The sequence below is a fragment of the Neovison vison genome, chromosome X (assembly GCF_020171115.1).
Source record: "Neovison vison isolate M4711 chromosome X, ASM_NN_V1, whole genome shotgun sequence".
Classification (NCBI taxonomy): domain Eukaryota; kingdom Metazoa; phylum Chordata; class Mammalia; order Carnivora; family Mustelidae; genus Neogale; species Neogale vison.
This window is the reverse complement of record NC_058105.1, coordinates 38315254-38335109: the sequence shown is the minus strand read 5'-3', so window position 1 is coordinate 38335109 and position 19856 is coordinate 38315254. Positions and strand designations below refer to the sequence as shown.

General features: G+C 47.7%; 1 protein-coding gene and 1 pseudogene across 1 annotated transcript; both read right to left on the bottom strand.

Annotated features, from left to right (window-relative positions):
- Nucleotides 1-14732: 14732 nt before the first annotated feature.
- On the bottom strand, nucleotides 14733-15140 carry KCNE5 (potassium voltage-gated channel subfamily E regulatory subunit 5). Its single transcript, XM_044234700.1, has one exon. It carries the CDS (start codon nucleotides 15138-15140, stop codon nucleotides 14733-14735), a length of 408 nt encoding a protein of 135 aa, XP_044090635.1.
- A 2996-nt stretch (nucleotides 15141-18136) lies between these two features.
- Nucleotides 18137-18266, bottom strand: LOC122897742 (annotated as a pseudogene).
- Between the last annotated feature and the right edge of the window lie 1590 nt (nucleotides 18267-19856).

Here is a 19856-nt window from a genome sequence, read left to right as displayed (position 1 = left end):
GTTTTTCTCTTATTTTTAACTTTCCCACAAGGTAGCTTTCAAAGTGTTTCTGGTGGAACTGTTTTTCAGTTTCTCGGGTTTTGCCATTTTCCTGCTCTGTGTATGGATTTTGCTGATCATCATGGCCTTTCTTTCACATCACAGCCCTTTGGGGTACATCAGACAGGAGATGTGAAAAGGTCACATTAATGGTTTCATGGTCACACAGCTAACAACGAAACACTGGACTTGAACCCAGGTCTTCTCTGTCCTAGCCCAGGGTCATTTCCATTACCAAGAAAGGGCCAGAATTGTTATTTCCACTTAAGAGAAGGGAGAATGTTTTTCTCCATGCCTGTTGCCAAGCCCTGCTGGAGAAAGGCCCAGCCAGGCAGATGGTTCCAGATTCTACAGTCCAGACTGCGATCTCAACTGGGCCTTACTGCTGCCCCAGGATCCTTTTGGTTTCCTCATTAGTTCATTCAAACCTCCCCCACAACAACAATTGCAAACATTCTTCACTTTTATCAAACCTCTGGTCGCCATCCCTCACCATCCCACTCTCTCCCTCTCATTTCATAGGCAGAACAGAAATTCTCAGGTGGGAATGCTCAACTTCCTGCCCCACCCCTCCCAAATCCCCTAACTGGGTGGGTCCCCTGCGGTAGGGGAGACAAGACTGTTTGGGGGGTGCGGCAAATGGGGTTTTAGCTGAGCAGAGAGGAGACCAACTTGGGAGACTGGTCTGGCTCCTGGTCCCCTTCTGGCCCCCAGGGCTGGGTTGAAGCCCCTCCAGTGGGAAAAGCAGACAAAGCCACAGACACTGCAAGCTACTTGGGGAGCACTGAAGTTCCAGGACTGATGGATCAATTTGCTGGGGACTTCATGAGACTCGAGGCAAAAGTGGGCCCAGCTTTGGGTCCCACTAACCCAGCATGGAAGGGAATGAGAGAAAGTGTGGTTTGTCCAGCCTTGGCCCAGAGCTCTGCCCTCCAGCAGCTCTCAGAGGGGCACAGGTGTCGCTAGAACAACAGCATGGTCACCCTCAGCAGCAGCAGTGCGGGTGGACAATGGGCTCCAGAGTGGAAAGAAGAGAGCAGAGCAGTGAGTAGAGTGGTTTACAGGTGCATGGAAGGCATCACTTTGGGGGATTCTCCCAAATAAGTGGGGTGCTCTCTAAGGGGGGCAAATTCCTTCCTGGAGCTGCTGAGGGATGGGGATGGGTACAAACCTTGAGCATAAATTAAAATGTGACCCAGAGTCACAGGTTGAAGGAACTGGGAGGCCTTTGGGTTCCAGGACCATGGCCAATCCCTCCCAGACGCACCCCAGGCAGAACTCACATTCTATTCAGAGACTGGGGCGCCACCTCATCTTTCTTCTCTCCCAAAGGATGACCAGTGCATATGGAAGACAGGGCTCCAGCAGTCAGGGTAAGGGCCTTTCTGCTCCCTAAAGGAATGAACATGATGAGAAATAGGCTCTGTCAGTGTATTTGGATTGGGTCTGGGTTTGCAGGAGAAATGCTGCTTTTCTATAGATGGATACAAGCAGGTTTATTTCACCGAAGCCTGGGGCTCCCTTCTGATCAGCTGACAGGGCTCAGTGGCAGGCTTCTTTGAATATGCGACAGAAACCACTTGCTCCCTGCCCCATTTCCACTTCTAGGCATTTTGCTTGGATTCTGGTTCCCTACTGAAACAGCCTCCCCCCTTTGGAAAACTCTAGTCAGTGTCACCGGATGTGCACAGGCAGCAACTTCAGCCATGGGAGAAATCCTTTCCAACTGGCAGTCAGTTCTGACACTGACCTAGATGAGAGAGAAGGAGAGCTCCAACGACTCAAGGAAACGGGGCAGAAGAACAAAGACAAGGGAGATTTTTTAAAATGAGGGTGGGGTAGAGAGGAAATACATGGAGAAGTGTAACGTCCCTTTATGTGTCAGTTGCTTTTTTTGCTAGAAACTCCTAGAAGCCTACATGTTGCTCAGACAGCATTTGTTCTCAGTGGGTCTGTAAGGTGAACACTGAAGTTATCTAGGAGCCTCAGTTTCATGAATGCCATTGTATGCCTTGAGTGCGGGCAGAATTTTCCCTGAGGAAAGCATGTCTCTGATGGACTTCTGTTGATCCTGATCTAGGAGATCTCAAATGATCTCAGATGATGCATAGTGACCCAAAGACTGCCTTTGGGTCACCATGCATCAAAGTTTGAGGAGAAGAAGATGGCAGGAGAGAAAGTTTTTTACATGAAAGCAACTGTCAAGGAATGACGTGAGGTCAGTGCAGATTTCAGATTTTTTTTCCACAGCTCTTAGAGATACCAACCTGAATAACAGATACTTCTGACTTCTGGGTCCTTGCAAGGTCCTTAAACACATTCAGAATGCTGCCAGAAAAAAATCAGTAACATTGAGGATTTGGGCATCACACGCATTCCATCTTATTCTTGTTTTTAAGAAGACATAGCATTTGTATGGAGTTTATGGAAGCTTGCAAGAGAGAGGGAGGGGGAGAGAGAGAATTTCTCATCTTGCAAGAGGGCAAATCTCCCTAAACACCTAACGCCAAGATGCTTTCATCTTGATTTGCTCCCTTAGGTGCTCAGAAAAACCAGGCCAGAGAAAGGTCTGTTATAAGTCATTCCTCCTTCGAAGTTCTGGCTCTCTACGTAGTCATTCACAGAGTTCACACAAGTTATACCCATTTCACTGTACGGGAGGTGATGGGTTGAAGAGTCATCTAGCTTAAGCTGTTGGAATTTGAGTTTAACCCCCACGACTTGACTCTGGTCCGAAGTGACCCCAAAAAGGGCCTTCCTATTGACAGCCATTGGCAACTCCAGTCTGGGTCATCCGTGATCTCAAAGACCCTGAAGAGGTTGACTTCCAAAATTTTCTGGATACTCAAGATCGTTGAACTAGAGTCATTGGCATTTATCGAACAATTAATAACCATAGCTCATCAATGGACATTGTACATGCATCTTCTCACTTCCTAACCCTATTGTAACAGGTAGGCCCTGTTATTACCATGACCAAACTGAGGCTCCTGGAAGCGAAATCACTTACCCAAGGTCACTCAGCATGTAAGTGGCAGGACAGGAGTCTGATCTGTCTGCATGATCCAAGAGGTGGCGCTGAATCCTTCCAAAACTTTATCAATCATCTTTCCCCTTCAATTCATTTCCAAGACTCTCAAGAACAGCCCACACTGGTTGCCTTCTGTTCCTACCACCAAATCGCTCTTTAACCCTTTCCCTATTCCCCACTAGCCAGCCATCTGGAAGGGGACCAGTGACAATCACCAGCAAATCCAGTTATAACACAACTGCAGGATCAGACACTCCCTCCTTCTTGGAACGCTCCTCTCCTTTGGTCTCTACAAATTTCCTGTTTTCCTGTTACCCTCCTGATCTCTTCTCTGTCTTATTCAGTGGACCCCTCTGATGCCCTTCACCCCCCTCCCCATAGATGTAGATTTTCCTTAAGGATCTGTCCTCAGCCTTGCCCCCATCCGTCCCAGATTCTAGTATTAGCCCTCTGCTGATGAAATGGCCTCTGGGAGAGGCATCACAAAGTAATGGCTATGAGCACTGACCCTAGAATCAGTCTGCCTGAGTTCCAATCTCCTGTCACATGCTAGTAACTCTGGTGAGTTACACTGTACCTCTGTTTGCTCATCTGTAACATGAGGACTCCTGGGGATCATGTACATAGTGCCCTAGTCCAGTGTCTGACAAGCAGTGAGCTTCATGCAAACATTTGCTGCTACATAGTCTGGGCACCTCTTCACCTCCCCCCAGGCCCCAACTTCCACCTGCACTCCAGATCCACTCCAACTGGTTGCATCATATTTTTTCCCTGAAGGTCACTAAGAAATTCACCATGTCCATGATTGCCTTCATGTCTCCTTCATTTCTCCCCACGAAAGATCCTGCTTGTTATTTACTCATCTGTGTTGGAGATCACCACTACCCGGATCAGTATGCCATCCAGACCCTCCCTTTCACTCACCCCGGATATTCCATTGGTTATACAGCACCTCTCCCCCCAGTCCTACATTTTCAGATTCTCTAATCTGGGCTATGTAAATGTTCTGAAATGGATCATGGCTAAGCACCATGCGAATGGAGTAAATGCCACTGAACCGCACACTTTCACTAATTAATTAATTAATTTCTTTATTTTGAGAGAGAAAACATGAGCATGCATTGGGGGGAGGGGCAGAGAGAGAGGGAAAGAGAGAATCCCAAGCAGACTCCATGCTCAGCATTGAGCCTGGCACAGGGCTTGATCCCACCACCCTGAGATCATGACCTGAGCCAAAATCAAGATTTGGATGCTTAACCAAGTGAGCCACACAGGTGTCCCTGAATGGCACATTTTAAAACAGTTGAAAGGGTAGATTTCATTTTATGTGTATTTTATCACAATAAAAAACATCATGTGTATCTCTCCACCTCCATATCTTACCACCATAGTCCAGGCCACTGGAATACCATCAGAGCCTCCTAAGTGATCTTTGATGTTTCTACTTTTGCCTACCCCCAAAGGCACAGATCCAGTGGGTCTGAGGGTAGAGCCTGGGGACATGACCTACTAACAAGTACTCCTCAGAGTGCTTCTTAAAGTTTAGGAATCTCTGCCACAGGATGAAGTTCCAACTCCTTTCTCTGGCAAGACCCTTCATGTTTTTCTCTAGTGTGCCCCCCTTCCCCTTTATCTCGCTTTTTCCTATAGCTTAATGTTGTGGCCAAGGGTGCTAATAGGCCACGAACTAAGGAGTAGAATTAAGAGAACACTCTGAACTTCAAGGAAAAAGAAAGCAAAAGAGAGAGCAAGAAGGAGAGGGGGAGGAAAGAAGGAAAGAGAGAACTCTGGATTTAAATCTTAGTTCAAGTCCTAGCTTCCCCACTTCCTAGCTCTATGATCCAAAGGAATTTACTTTACTTGTCTGATCACCAGTCTCCTTCTCTGTTGTTGTTGTTGTTTTAAATAGTACTATGCTACAATCTGGCTGTGAAGATCAGATTAGGTAACATATGCCAAGTCCTTAGTGTGTGCAATACTTTTGTAAAAAAAATTAATGGGTTTTTAAGCTTTGAGGAAAAAATGATACATGTTAAAGACATAGTTTTTCAGTGAATATTATAGTTGTTTCCTTAGTACTTAGCCCAGTGTGTGGTCCATATCCAGAGCTAGATACATTCTCTTTGGCTGTTGTTGTTAGTACTAAGATCATCATAGCTGGGGCTAGAATCAAGCACACCAGCAGAGAGCCTAACCTTGGCAAGGTGAAGGAGCAAGTCTTCCTGAGTATCGGAAGAGTTTGAGATGGCTGTGCAGATGGTTTAGATGGAAGCTGAAGAAGCTTCTGTCATTTGGCCTCAGTCTTTTCAGTAATGAAGGAGGTGAAGTCATCTCCTGAGAATGTGGGGGAGGGCTGGGGCTGGGGGCTTGAGAAGAGGGCAGGAAGTTTAGAGCAGCTGCTGCAGGGAATGTGATAGGGAGTCAGCAAGCGAGGAATGAACGGATTGTCGAACAGCCAGAGGGGCCAGCTTAGGGTAGAGAGCAAGTATTGGCAGTGAACCCGATGAGTAGGGTTTCTCCAGCAAGCCAACCATGGAAATAGTCACCTTCCAGGGGTCACCTGGGGGTGCAGATTGGAAAGGCAGGACTAGGACAAAAGCTAAGGAGGTGATGGATTCTTGGGTGGCCACAGGCATAGTGGAAATGCCCATGGACCTGGGCTAAAAGGGAAGGCTCACTTATTCATTCAAAAGATATTTAACTACCACATACTGTATAAATATTATACAAGTACCTGACATGGGAGATACTGTAACGGACCAGACCCACAAAATCCCTGCTTTCAATATATATCTACACAAAGACTTGCCTACAAATATTCATAGAAGCTTAATTCATCATTGCAAAAACCTGGAAACAACCCAATGTCCTTCAGTAGGTGAATAGATAAACTTTGGTATATCCTACAACAGGTGAATAGATAAACTTTGGTACATCCTACAATTACTGTGTAATAAGAAGAAACAAAGTAGCAGTACATGCAACAACGTGTCAAAATCAGTGGGCTGAGTAAAGAAAATGCATACTGCATGATTACATTTATACAAAATTCCAGAAAATGCAAATTAATCAATAGTGACAAAAAGCAGATCACTGCTGGTCTAGACCAGCAGGAAGAAAGCACAAATAACCAAGGGGAAATTTTTGGTAGTGATAGATATGTCCTGTTCATTAACTTGATTTTGGTGATGATTTCACAGGTGTATACATATGTTAAAATCAATCACATTATATGTATCAAACATTTTTTTTTGGAAAGAGAGAGAGTGTTCATGAGTCGGGAAGGGGGGTCAGAGGGAGAGGGAGAGAGAGAATCCCAAGCAGGCTCCATGCCCAGTGCAGAGCCCGATGCAGGGCTTGAACTCACAACCCCAAGATCATGACCTGAGCCCAAATCAAGAGTCAGATGCTCAACTGACTGAGCCACCCAGGTGTCCCTCATGTTGTATATTTTAAATGTGTGCACTTTTTATGTTTTGGCCTGAGGAAAATCCATGCCTTCATGGAAACTTACAGCCTAAATGGGAGAGACTGGTAATAGACCAGTAAGTAAACAAACATGGTATTTTTAGACAGTGCTTCACACTGTGAAATTAAAATAAACAAGGTAATGGGATAGAGAATAGGGTAGGAGCTAGGAGAAAGGAACAACTATAGATAGGATGGTCAAGGAAGGCCTCTGGAAAAGTGGCATTTGAGCTGAGACTTGAATGAAGAGAAGGAAAACAGCCATGAGAAGATGTGGAGGAAAAATATTCCAGGCAAAGAAGCCGCACAGGAGGTAGGAGTGAGCTTGATGCATTCAAGGAACAACAAAAAGATTAGTGTAATTTGAGTTTAGTGAGCAAGAGGGAAGGGTATCCAGGAGATGAGGTTTAGAGAGGTCTTGTCGACCGTGGGGAGGAGTTGGGATTGTATTCTAATTGCGTGGGTAATCCAATGGAGGTCCTTACATAGACAAATAGAGAAGAGACATGACCTGCTTTATACTTTAACACTCCTCTGGCTATTGTGTGAAGAACTGACTCCAAGGGGTCAAAGGTAAAGGCAAGAAGACCAGTTAGAAAGTGCTATATTAAACCAGGTAAGAAATGATGGGGTGCAGACAAGGTTGATAGAAGAGATCATGAGAAATGGTTATATGTAGAATTCCTTTTGAAAGTACAGTTGAAAGGACTTGTCTCCTAATTGAATATGGAGGGGTGAGGGGAAATGGAGAATCAGTGTGACTCCTGTTTTGGCCTAAGCAGCTAGATCAATAATGGTAGTACCATTTACAAAAGAAGAAGAAGGAGGAGAAGGAGGATAGGAGGAAGGGAAGATTCATATGGCAATGCCCACCTTCCAAAGACCACCAGGAACAAACCTGTGGTTGAACAAATTGGGTTTATGATTCATGGCAAGAAGGGAGAATTAATACCACGGGTAATCATGGGTGTCTCAATAAGAGGTGTTAGAAAGCACTTATTAATGGATTGGAGCTTCTCTTAGGTGATTTGGGGAACAGCCCAAGGAAGTGATCATTTGCTCTGGATTGGATGCTATTAGGAGGGGAGGCTAATTCTGGGATCAGGTATCTTAATAGCTCTTATCTAGAATGAAGGAAGACTAAAGTTATAAGTGGGGAGAGAAGTAGCAGGTAGCTGGGAAGAGAGGATGTCTGGTATTTTCGAGCTTCACAATGACCTTGTTGTGTCTGTACTTAGATAATGTTATGCAGTGGTCTTGTTTGGTCTCACTTTATCATGATCACAGAGATACGTTTTGTGATTAAACTTACCCGATTTTGGTGTTCAGTGAGACGGTTTACATTCAACACGAGAATAATGTGACCAACTCATGAACACCAGGCCAGCTTCTAACCAATAGTAGACAATTACCCTACACGTAATTGTCAGACTGGTTCCCTGATGACAAGGGCTGTTTGTTTGTTTGATTGTTTGTTTTTTCCTCAAGTAGAAAAGCAAATTTGGGGGACAAAGTGTCAAAAGCTCTGTTTTGGACATGTTTATGTTTAGACAGGTTTCAACACTCAAGTAGAGATGTTCAGTAGGCAGTCAGATATGCAGGTCTGGAGCTCAGAATAGGAGTTTGGGGGGACTTAAAGAAACATAAATTTGGGGATCATTATAGTTAAGATGGTATTTATATATGAAGAAGACATTTTTGCATGTTGGGACTACTCAACATCACCAAGGGAGAGAAAATAGAGGAAGGAGAGAAGGCGGTCTCAGGATGGAGCCCTAGGCAATTGAATGGCAGGGGGGACCAGCAAAGGAGACCAAGAATAAAAAGGACTGGTGAAAAAGGAGATGAACCAGGGGTTGTGGAAGTCAAGAGAAAGTTTTAAGAAAGGAGCATGAAATGCTGCTGAGCTGTCATAGAGATGAAGACTGAGAATCAAGCAACACGCAGGTCTTTTGTCACCATGACAAAGCTGTCTGTCTCACTGCTGTGGTGTAGATGACAGCACAGCTGCAGTGGATTGGGGCAAGACTGGAAATTACCATTACTGAGCCTTGACTATGAACCAGGCATTATGTTAAGCTACTCAATCTTCACCACAACCCTGGGAGGTAGGTGCTATTTCTTACATCCATTCTACAGATGTGGAAAGGGGCTTGGAGAAGGTTTAGCAATGGCCCTCACATTACACAGGCGGTTGAGCTCTAGAGCTCACACCACATGCACTGTGCTATTCTGCATTAGCAGATGATGGAGACCGTGAAGAGGTGGGGCTCTTGAACTGATCTGCCCTTGGACTTGCTGGAGGGAATGTTGAACCTCTGAGGGAGGGTGCCAGTTCCTTCGGACATGATAGGAATTCCATCCTTCCAGGTCCTCAGAGACTCCGTCCTAGTATTTATTCCCTCAGTCTCCTCAACCATTCCTTTCCAGCATCCTGTTTGCTAAGTTAGCCTTCCAACAGACAGAGTCTAATTGGGGAGCAGGTCAAGGGCTTCTCTCCCTTTCTGTCTGTCCCACTTACTCCCATCCCCACCCCATCCCACCCTCCACCCCGGGAGACTCACATAGAAATGCAGATACCCTTCTAGAGGGCTAAGGGTCCAATCTTCCCAACAACCCCAGAAGTAGTGGGACAAATTTAAAAAAAAAAAAAAGCCAAAGTGCTGTTCTTGAGCTAATTACAATGGTTGGTATCACCAGAGCAGCCTTACCCATCTCAGGTTTGGGAGTCTAGGACAAGCCCCCTTCACAACTCCCACCCTCACAGGTGTGGCCATGACAAACAAGGTTTCCCCATGAAGCAGGAGCTCTTAACCCTTGGCCGTGTCCACCTGCTATTGTGTAAGGGGCATTCCTGCTGCAGACCAAGGAGGATGGGGAAAGAAGGCACAAATCTGGACGGGGTTGCATTGTGGTTGCCAATCTCAGTGCTCTCAACTTGGTTATTATGAAAATAAAAGGAAGAGGAAAAGGATATTCCTGGACTCACTGATACTATTGTGCCTCGTTGCCAGGGGCCCCTAGACTCTCTCAGAATCCAGACTCTTCCATATAAAGAAAATGATGTCCACCCGTATGTTGTGAGAAAGCACCTGAACTAAGAAGGTAAGCATCCTAGGACCCAACTGCCCAAGATTCAGCATCTTGGTCCTCCACATGTCCTATAACACAAACGTCAGTTTACTCTGAAGAAACAGTATGCCAAGCAAAATAAGAAAGAGGCCACAGAATATACTAAGCTTTTGGCCAAGAGAATGAAAGAAGCCAAAGAAAAACACCAGGAGCAGATTGTCAAGAGATGGAGGTTATCCTCTCTTCAGAGAGCTTCTCTCTTGGGGCCTGAGTCCAGCCAAAATGGAGGGTTTTCCAAAAGTAACAAATCAACAAGATCAGACATCAACAAGGATGATTCCTTGGGTCATCATGGGGATGAACAGCAGATGAGATGTAAATGAGTAAGAACATAGCCCCTGGCACCAGAGAAGGAATGGTTCTGGAAGCTGGCACTGAGAGTGACAGTGAAGCTTGGAACAGAAAGGGAACACATGAGATCAAAACCGATCCCATAGTTCCACCCAAGGCTGGTCCTGCCCACCATGCCGCCAGAGGAGTGGCCCCGTGAGAAGAGGAACAAAATTAGCGTGCCCTCCTTGTCTCCATTCTTTCTCTTCCAGGCCTGCTGAAGGTGGACCCCCTGCTAGGTCATCCTGAGATCCTAAAAGAGCCAAGGCGAGGCCCCCTGTTTCTTCAGGGACCTGATGTGTTTTCAGGACTGGACATCTCATGGGTCAGGTACGTGGGAATTCAGCGAATGCATACAGCAAGCCAGTCCTTCGCGACCACCTGAGTCCTCTGCAGGGTTCTAAGCACAGCTGGCAGTAAGAGGAGGATGTGACTTGAGAAGCTGTGGGAAGCCCCTTCCCACCCAGCCAGCCCCAACACACACAAACCCTTCAAGATATCACTCTTTCCAGATTTCACCAAAATCCACAACTAGAGATTCTTTCCTTGGGTTTCACCTTTACATTGTCCTGAGTGATCTATTATAAACCGTGAACACCCCTTCAGGGGCTGAGAGAGAACTCGGTACTCCACATGTGCTGTGCTCTGAGATCCAGCACAAATGGAAGAGTTGCTTTAATCACATTATTTGTCTTCCTGAACTGGCAGTAGGTTGTGTTAAGTGACAACAGGGGCTGAAAAAGTGACTTCTCATCCAGCTTCTTCTCCCAGAAGCCATTTTGATAGGTGATTTAAATTCACCTGGGGTTGGCTATTGACCCATATGATCCATTCTCCCTTGGTGGTCCTCAGTCTCCCTCCCTAACCTTCACAGAACATTCTAGATTGCTCTTCCTCCTACCTCCCTCATGAAGCATGTGATTCCTTCCCTTCATTCTCTTCTATTCTGCCTTCTCTCAATCCTTGACCTGCGTCTTCAAAGTCTAGGCTCCAGTCCTGGTGGAACCCTGAAAATACAGTATTATTGTCGTATTTTTTTTAAACAGGTCACTGTGGGCCTGCAGGAAGAGGGGATGAGTAGGATGGTGAGGTGGTTATGCACAGACTCCTAGTCATCCAAAATTCTGAGAATGGGGGAGATGGGTTCAGAAATCTGGGAGGTAGTGGCCAAGTCCCTACAATCCTCTCTCTGAGCAATAAGAGCAGGCTCTCCTGAATGGAGAATTTTCTCTCCCCACCCCCCGCCCGTCCTCCCCCGTAGGACTATTCAAAGGCACTCCCCCAAGGAGGGGAAAAAGGGAAATATAAACTTAACACCTTATGCTTCTTATAGCTGTTGTACTTCCAGCTTTTTCCCACGCATTATCTTACTTGATCCTCAAATCCCCACAGCTGTGGAGACAGGCCCGGGGAGGTTAGGCAGCTCGTTCTGAGAAACAAAGCCAGCTAAATGGCAAAGCCAGGGCTGGACCCTGGCTCTCCCGATTCTGTCCTGTGTTCTCCACCACACCACACACATTTGCTTGAGCGTCAGGCAAGATCCTTTGGAAAGCAGCCCAGGCCCTTTTCTGTTTGTTGATACAAATCATGTGCATATCTTTGGTTTCTAAAAGAGATGCAAAATTGAAAAGGAGAAGGTGGTAACTACAAACAAATGAAAGACCCCATTTACAGCCTTCTAGAAAAATGAATCGACAACACAGAATTATGTCTGGAATGGAAGTAAAGTTTCCGTTTAGTTTTGCGCTGTCAATGAAGACTTCCAGACATTGGAACTCCAAACATCTCCTAGTTGTGCTCTGGTGAAAGCCTCAAGTTACAATTAAGAAAGCATGGGTCTCTTTCTTCATTATTATTATGGAGCAAAGATCTGACCTGACCTAAAACAGGATCTGTTTACACAGAAGGGAGAAATAGACTGCCGGGTAGGTTGGGGAAAAAAAGAAAGAAAAAGAAAAAGAAATCACTCCAATTTATTAGAATCACGTTCAGGAGAAGGCTAACGGTTCCCCAGTTTGGACAGTTAGCTCGTGCTATTCAGGAATACATTATGAAAACGGCCAAGCCCCTGGTTTTCCTTTCTTCTATGTTTTGCTAACCACATTATGAGCATTTCAATGCTCACCCCCCCCCCTTCCTGCTGGTAGAGATTCATGTGTCCTGGCTTCTGGGAAACTCCATTATCTGAGATAGAGTCGTAACCCTGGATGTACTTGGGAAAAGTGACTGGACAGTAAAGCAAATCGTCCTCCCCAGGCCAGGTCACTTTTCTCACTGCAAGAGTTCTGTGGCTCCTCTTACTATATGTTCTTCACAGTTCCCCTAATCATCATTAAAAAGTTAAAATGTTTTTGGAAGCAGAAATAGTTTTGCAGCAGGATTGGTTTTCCCACAGCTGGCACATTAATGTTAATTATGGGCATTGCCTGGGAGCAGTTTCCTTTATATATATATTATTTGGGGCAGTTTTTTTTTTTATTTGACAGAGAGAGAGAGTGATCACAAGTAGGCAGAGAGGCAGGCAGAGAGAGAGGGGGAAGCAGTCTCCCTGCTTAGCAGAGATTCCGATGTAGGGCTCGATCTCAGAACCCTGAGATCATGACCTGAGCTGAAGGCAGAAGCTTAACCCACTAACCCACCCAGGCGCCCCAGGCAGTATGTTTTTTTTAATGTCTGTGAAAAATGGTACCTAATTTGTCAACACCTAACCAATGATTATGCTCATTATCAAAACAACTTTGTGTCCCCATTCATGCCAGATAAATGGGGGACAATGTTGTACTTGACATACAGGGATGGGGACTGTTCCCCTCTGCACTCACCCCGGCATGGCTGGGTATCCGTGCCCTCCCCCAACATCCCACTCGGGCCTTCCTGCCTGACCCTGGGGAGGCTCTCACAGCATCTTCTTTCTCCCTGTCATTGTCTTGGACTGCTGCCCAATCCCCGATCCCCACCTGCACCGCCTTAAGGCTGAAACCAAGACTGGAGATCAGCCAAGGCGGCAAGGCTAGCTGATCTTTGGGGAGTGGAGTGGATCCTGGGAACGAAAGTATGTTCATTTAACTTATTAACAGCTCCAATAAAATGCCAGGTGGGCTACAAGATCAAAACCAATGACTTGAATGTGGTTTATAGCTTATCAGCTCATTGAAGTGCCCCACAAGATATTTGCTTTGCTGTCACAGAAACCACAGCTGTATTGAAGCTAGTTAGCTTAATGCTAAGAGGTGATTTATTTGTGTTCGATGAAGCCCAAACAGCCACCATAAGATGTAAGCTGTTAAGCCCTAGCAGTCAAGTTCTGCTGACCTTCTTGAGACAAGGGAGAATACATCAAAAAGTGACACCTGTAGCTTTACCCATCACTGGCTGAGATTGCTCAGCTGAAGCATTGTCCCTCCCACTCATGACTTATGCTATTTGATGGCTTTTCTCTTTTAGTAAGCCACATGTTTGAGACTTGCAAAGGAGGCTTCTAAAAATTAACTTTGATAATAGCTAATAGCGATGGGCATGAGAAGTTTTTTTAAGTGTAGACAAAAACTGCTTCAGTTGGAGAGCCTCATTTAGCAATGTGATATTTCAAGGTGCTTCAGAATTAAGGGGGGGGAAAGAACTTTTGAAACCCTTGAAAAAACGACCCATTTAGCCATATTAACCTTTCCTTCTCCCACAATTACCTCTACCATGTTGGAATTGAACATACAGATATAAACACCACAACAACCCAACCCTCAAATCTAAACATCATTTCCAAAAGCAAAAAGGATTCTTTTTCTACATGGTACCTGGTCTCAAGGCTGGCATCTCTGAGACAAGAGTCTTAGGTTATTGCTTCAACAACATTTATTACCTGCCTCTGACGTTCCCCAGATTACAGAGGAGGCAAACGTCTGAGCCTCGTGTTCCATACAAGAAGCAGACAGCTGCGGTAAAAACTGAATCCACACGGGGGTGGGGAGGCATTTGCAGGTATGGAGGGGATACACCCAGCCATGGTTACCCACATCAGAAGACGGCAGAGCTGCTCAAAATCGGGCAAGTTACCTTTGGGATGACAACTGGATGCAAGAAAGCCATACAGTTGGGGTCATGGGTCTTCCCCTGCCCTTGAGCTTCCCTCCCCCTTCAGTCCCCATTCAGTCCATTCTAGCCCACAGACTGGTCCTAGTGTCCTGGGAGCTCCCTGCGGCAAGAGGGAGGGAGGGGGAAGATGTCTGAGGTCTCTTGAGTTTCTTTGTCTTGGTCCCTAAGGCAACAAGAAGCTGGAGCTGCTGTGGCCCGCCTGGCAGCGATGGCAAGCCCGCTGGCTCTGCAGAGGGGGCAGTCCCTGGCAGGCCCTGGAGCAGCTGCCCATTAGACGGACCAGAGTTCTGGCGGACTTCATGGCTTCCCTTCAATGCCAGGTGTTGGACGTTGCGGATTCAGTTTCCCAGAGGGCTGGAGCGTGCTGTCAGGGCTGTCTGAAGACAAGAGAGCAGAGGCAGTTTAGTGCAGTTGGGTGTGCGGGGCGGGGCGAGGTGGGGAGAGGAGGGAGAAACCTGGCTGGGCTGGGTAAGGGGGTGCTTCTTCCAGAGCCTGTCAGACAAGGTCTGCTGGCCTTTCCTTGTCCGGGCCTCGGGTGAGGCGGCGCCTGGAAGGGAAGGAAAGGAGCAGGCGGGCGCCGCGCCCGCGGGGGACGCGGCCGCTGAGGAGGGCGCGCGCGCGAGGGACAAGCGGGGCGGCGGGTCTAGACCCCCTCCGTGGCCGGGGTGGTAGGCGCCCCGGGGGCGAGCTGGCGGCGGCCGGCGGCCAGCGAGCCGGCGGCAGTCTCGGCGTCGGCGGCGGCCCACTCGTGCGCCGCGCAGGCCTGGGCCGGCTCGTCCTTGGCCTCGACGAGCTTGCGGGAGCGGGTGTAGGCCAGGATGAGGCCTCCGGCCAAGCAGGCGTAGAAGATCATGATGAGCAGGATGTAGAGATAGGCGTCGTCGCCCTTGGCGCTGGTCGCCTCGCGGCCCACGAACGGGTCGGGCACGACCCCCATGCCCATGCTCGGGCCGGGGCCGGCGCCCAGGCCGCTGGCGTTGCCCCGGTGGTGCAGCTCGAGCAGCAGGCGGCTGAGGAGGGTGCGCAGCCGCTGGCTCTCGCTGCAGTTCATGGCTGTCGGGGAAGGGCACGGCGGCTCCAGGACGCTGCTGACCTTTCCCCCGAGGCGAGGGGAGGCGGACAAGAGGCGGCGGCGGCACCCGGCTCCCGGGCGGGCAGTGGCTGGGGGCGCGGGCAGCGCGGGCCTCCTTATCCCCTCACCCCCGCCCTCCTCCCCTTCCCCACCACGCCCCCTCCGGCCCGAGGCCGCCTCTTCCCAGGCTCTGGCTGTCTGGGCGCTCAGGGAAAGGGGACAGCTGGTGGGGGGAGGAGAAGGGGACAAGGGAGGGGGCGAGGCCCCCGGAGGGGCGGACGGGCGGGGGCGCGGAATGCGCTAGGCCCCAGGCAGCGGAGGCTGGCAGGGCAGCTCGCTGGGGCCAAGCCTGGACCCTGGGCTGCCGAAGAGAATTCCTTCCAAGTTCTGGCCACCTGCCCTTGCAGGCCCGGCTTTGGCCCAGAGACAACATCTGGCCCCCCAAGACAAGCTCTGCTCCCTGGGTTCCATCCGCACTGCCTGCCCATAACGGGGCCACCAAGGCCACTTGTCCACGTCCTATAGCAACTGCTCCCATAGACAAGGACCCTGGCCTATCTTTCCAGCCCGTTCTCCTCCGCGGCACAGAGGAGGAGAGCATCTCATTCCGAAGATGCTCAGGACAAATTGGGCGGCTGAAGCAGAGTACGACTCCCTGGTCTCCCAGAAGGGGGGCTGACATACACCGGCCTCCTTGGAAGGACCCCTGCCCCGACCTCCTATCCCATTTTTAGAGAGGCCTACACATCTTAGCATGTGACTATACCTTCCACGATGTGACCCTGTTTCGCACCAGCGAGCCGTCTTCCCAGAAATGAAACCAAGCTTTTCCATTAAAAGGAACACAGACATTAAAAAGGCCGTTGGATAACAGTCTCTAGATGTATCAGGATGTGAAAAGTGCGTCTTCTAGGGAATACGCACACGCTTTCTCTGCCTCCGGTTAGGCTCTCCGGCCCCCAGCTCTGAGCCCCTCCAGGCCTAGGCCCTGCTGGCTTGTTGTGAGGCAGCCATTTTTCCCCCAGAGGGTATCTTCTTTTAGGGGAAAGCAAGGCACTGAGACCAATAGCCTGGGCTTCACCAAGGAAACATGCCCAAAGGATTGATTTGTAGACAGTGAGTAGGAAAAAAAAAATCAACAACAGGAGATCATGCGGATCGGGTCTGGTTACCGAGTGAGAATAGAAGAAATGAAAAAAAGGATATGTCTTTATGCATGCCTTGAGAATCAAACTGCCTATTGGAGACAGTTTGGTCCAGCAGCCATTCAGTCTGCAGGTGTCATGGGTCAAAAAAGGAGGCCTTTTGGGTGCCTCTGCCCCACCTGCCCTTCAGAGAATGCAGACTTCTGCATCGTGGGGTGAGATTGGCACACCAGGGAACTATATCCAGGGTCTCAAACAGAGCCTTGCTTAATAGCTTCTACCCAGGTCTCAAAGGCATTCCATGTAGCCCTGAACACTGACTCCCTCCCAACCACCTTACCTCAAGGTCCTCACCTCCGACGGGCTCAGGAAAGAATTGTTAAAGTGACTTGGCATGAATGCCAGAGGACACAACTAGAAAATTGTCAAAACAGTATCAAATCAGGGACAGGACTGAAAAACCAAAAGACTTCGGTTACCTATTACATCATGCCCAAAAATCTCTAGGGCCTGGGGGTCTGGGGGTGATGAAGAAGCCCCTTCGCTGTCACATAAAAGTCATCATTTAAATTTCTGTTGTACTTTCAACAGCCTTATGAACTAATAGAATTATTCCCATTTTCAGAAGAGGAAACAAGTTCAAGTAGTTAAGTAGCGGGACTAGAATGATAAAGTTTAACCTTGTTCATCTCAGTCCTAACACATTATTCTTGTCACATGGATGGTATCCATGAACTGCCTCCATTTTTTCACCTCTCCCTGCCATGGAACCTTCTAGAATCTGGCACATTTTGCCAAACCGCTAAGTTCACCAATGACCTCCTGACCAAATTCAAGGGTCTCTGCTCAGTTTGCATCTCTGACCTCAAGGATGAATTTGATACTATCAACCACCCACTCCTTCCTGTAAGTGTCCTACCCTTGGCTCTCATGGCATTGCAGTCTCAAGTTTCTCTTATCTCTCTGAGCCATCATTCTCTGTCTCCTCTGCTGGCTCCTCTTCTTTCCTTTCCTCCTCTAGTTAACTGTTGGAATCCCTGAAGACTCAGTCCTCGGCTTTTTTCTCTTAACATCCATTTCCTTGGAAAGATTCTCCTTACATGGTTTCACGGACCACCTGATGTGTATGTAGCCAAATCTGAATCTCTAGCTCGTATTCTTTCTTGGATCCACCCCCTCCTTCCTTTCTGGTTTTGCTACCATAAGCTTAACCCAGGCTCTCATTACCTCAGGTCAAATAGGCAAACTGCAGAGTCTTCTGGCAGATCTCCCTGACTGTAACCCAATCCGCCCTGCTCTGGCTAGAATACAGATCTTCCTCGACTTAAAATGAGGTTATGTCCCAATAAACCCAACATAAGTTGAAAAGAACTTAAATCGAAAATGCACTTATTATACCTAACCTGTAACATAGCTTAGCCTAGCCTATGATAGACATGCTCAAAATTCTTCCATTAGCCTCCAGTTGGGCAAAGTCATCTAGCACAAAGCCTATTTGATAATGAAGTGTTGAATGTCTCGTGTAACTTACTGAATACTGTGCTGAAAACAGAATGGCTGTGAGTGTATTGGTTATTAATGAGAGTGAATCAGAACACGTATAGCCAGTCCGGGAAGAGATCCAAATTCAAAACAATTTCAAGTACACTTTCTAAGAACGTGTATTGCTTTTGTACTATTGCAACCTCAAAGAATTATTAGTCAAGCCATCCTAAGTCAGAGACTGTCTGTCATTGCCTTCCAACACTGCTTCTGCCAATTCCCTTCTATGTTCAGAAACCCAGAGTCACTTCCTTTTGCTTCTTTAATGAAATCCGATCTTTTTGACTGGGACTGAGGTCCTCACCAGCAGTGGACACCATCTCCTCCCCTTGAATTGGAAAAACAGCTTATTTTGAATTAGCAATAATCGCGCCTCGGATAAACCTCATTGGCTACGATACTGCCACTGCGCAAAGCTTATTTTGAAAAGCAAGACCCTGCAAGTAACCAGAAATCTTACAACAAGAGCTAAAACAATTATATAAATACATACAAAGCTAACTCTAATTCCATTAAATGAAATAATTCCTAGAGAGAAAACACGTTACTAATTTACAGAAGACTGGCATGGTGGGGCAGGACCAGAGAGGGAGGAGGGGGTGGAATCAGGAATGGAGACTAGTCATAAAATTTTAAAAGGCCCAACCCTCAGCAAAAAAACAACAGGTGTATGTGTGGGGATTCTGGCTTTCTTTTCACTCAAGGGGCTGCTGGGCATCCCTTCAAATCCCAGTCCCAGGCCAGCCCTGAATGGCTGAGATGCCAACCCCATTTCCCCACCACACTTAATGAAACTACATCAGATAAGGATTCAGTCTCATTCCTCCCCACCCTTCCACCCCACCCTGCCCCCAAACCTGCCTCCATACCTGTCACATAATCATCTGTTTATCCATCCTAGTCTAGAACTCACTTACTTCCTGGATGGTGATCAAGTGTGTGGACAAAGGGAAGTAATTTATAATCATGTATTTAGACTTTCAAAAAGTCTCAGAAAAGGTTCTGTCCCATGCCAAGTTTGTTTTAAAAGTATAATTGAGGCGCCATGGGCTAGGAAATGCTCTCGCCATTCCTTGAGACTGTGAGTGCTTCCTGCCAATAGTGCAGCTCCATGGAAGTTGGTTGAATTGAACCAGAGTCGAATTTGGCTCCTGGCCAAGGGACAGGCGCAGATGGCAAGCACTGTTGGAGTCCAGAAGGCTGGCAGACCCACAATGGGCTCTGAGGAAGGGGCAGAAAGGAGGCTTCATGAAGCACAAAGTCCAGACCAAGAAGGAATCATTCATTCGTTCATTCATTCCACAACTATTGATTGCATGTTTTGCTGGGCAGGGTGCTATGCTGAGTCCTACAGACACATGGGCCAAAGAGTTATCCTGGTAAACTGTCTGTGGCTTCATGACTCTCACAGCCACTTGGGGAGCTGCAAAAAAGCAGGGAGTGAAAGAATCCAGAATGAAATGCATAGTGGGTGTGAAGTCTCACCGGAGTTTTGTTTCGGAGAGAATGTGGACCCTGGACCCACACTTGAAACACTAGAGTCCAAAGCCTTGTTTGAAGAAGGAGATACCTGGTGGTCTGCATTTACTGTTACGGCAACCCACCCTACCCCTTCCCACTCCCCCAGGGCAGGTGCATTCTCAAAAGAGGGAGGAGAACAAATGAGAAATTTCCTGGGTCCAACTGAGGCTTCTCAGTTGTTCCATAAGAAAATATGTGGTGTTTGGGGAGGGGAGAGTTGGCTGGGGTTTGATAAAGGTCACAATATTTATGGGCTGCAACGGGCCTGAGAGACTTTAAGTGCCTACTTTAGAGACTTTGAGACATGTCGGCGGGCTTGTGCTGAAGACATCCTCTATCGAAGCCACAAACCCGAGCATGAGATGCGGTTCTCTGATCCTCGTGGATTGAATGCTTAACATGTTCTGGGCAGATTCCATTTGTTATGTTCATTAACCCTACAGCAACCCTGCAAGGCGGGTCGGGCTGACGTCACACATATTTACCA

Excerpts from the sequence above, each read along its gene's own strand:
- KCNE5 (XM_044234700.1), bottom strand. The coding sequence starts at position 15,140 with ATGAACTGCAGCGAGAGCCAGCGGCTGCGCACCCTCCTCAGCCGCCTG.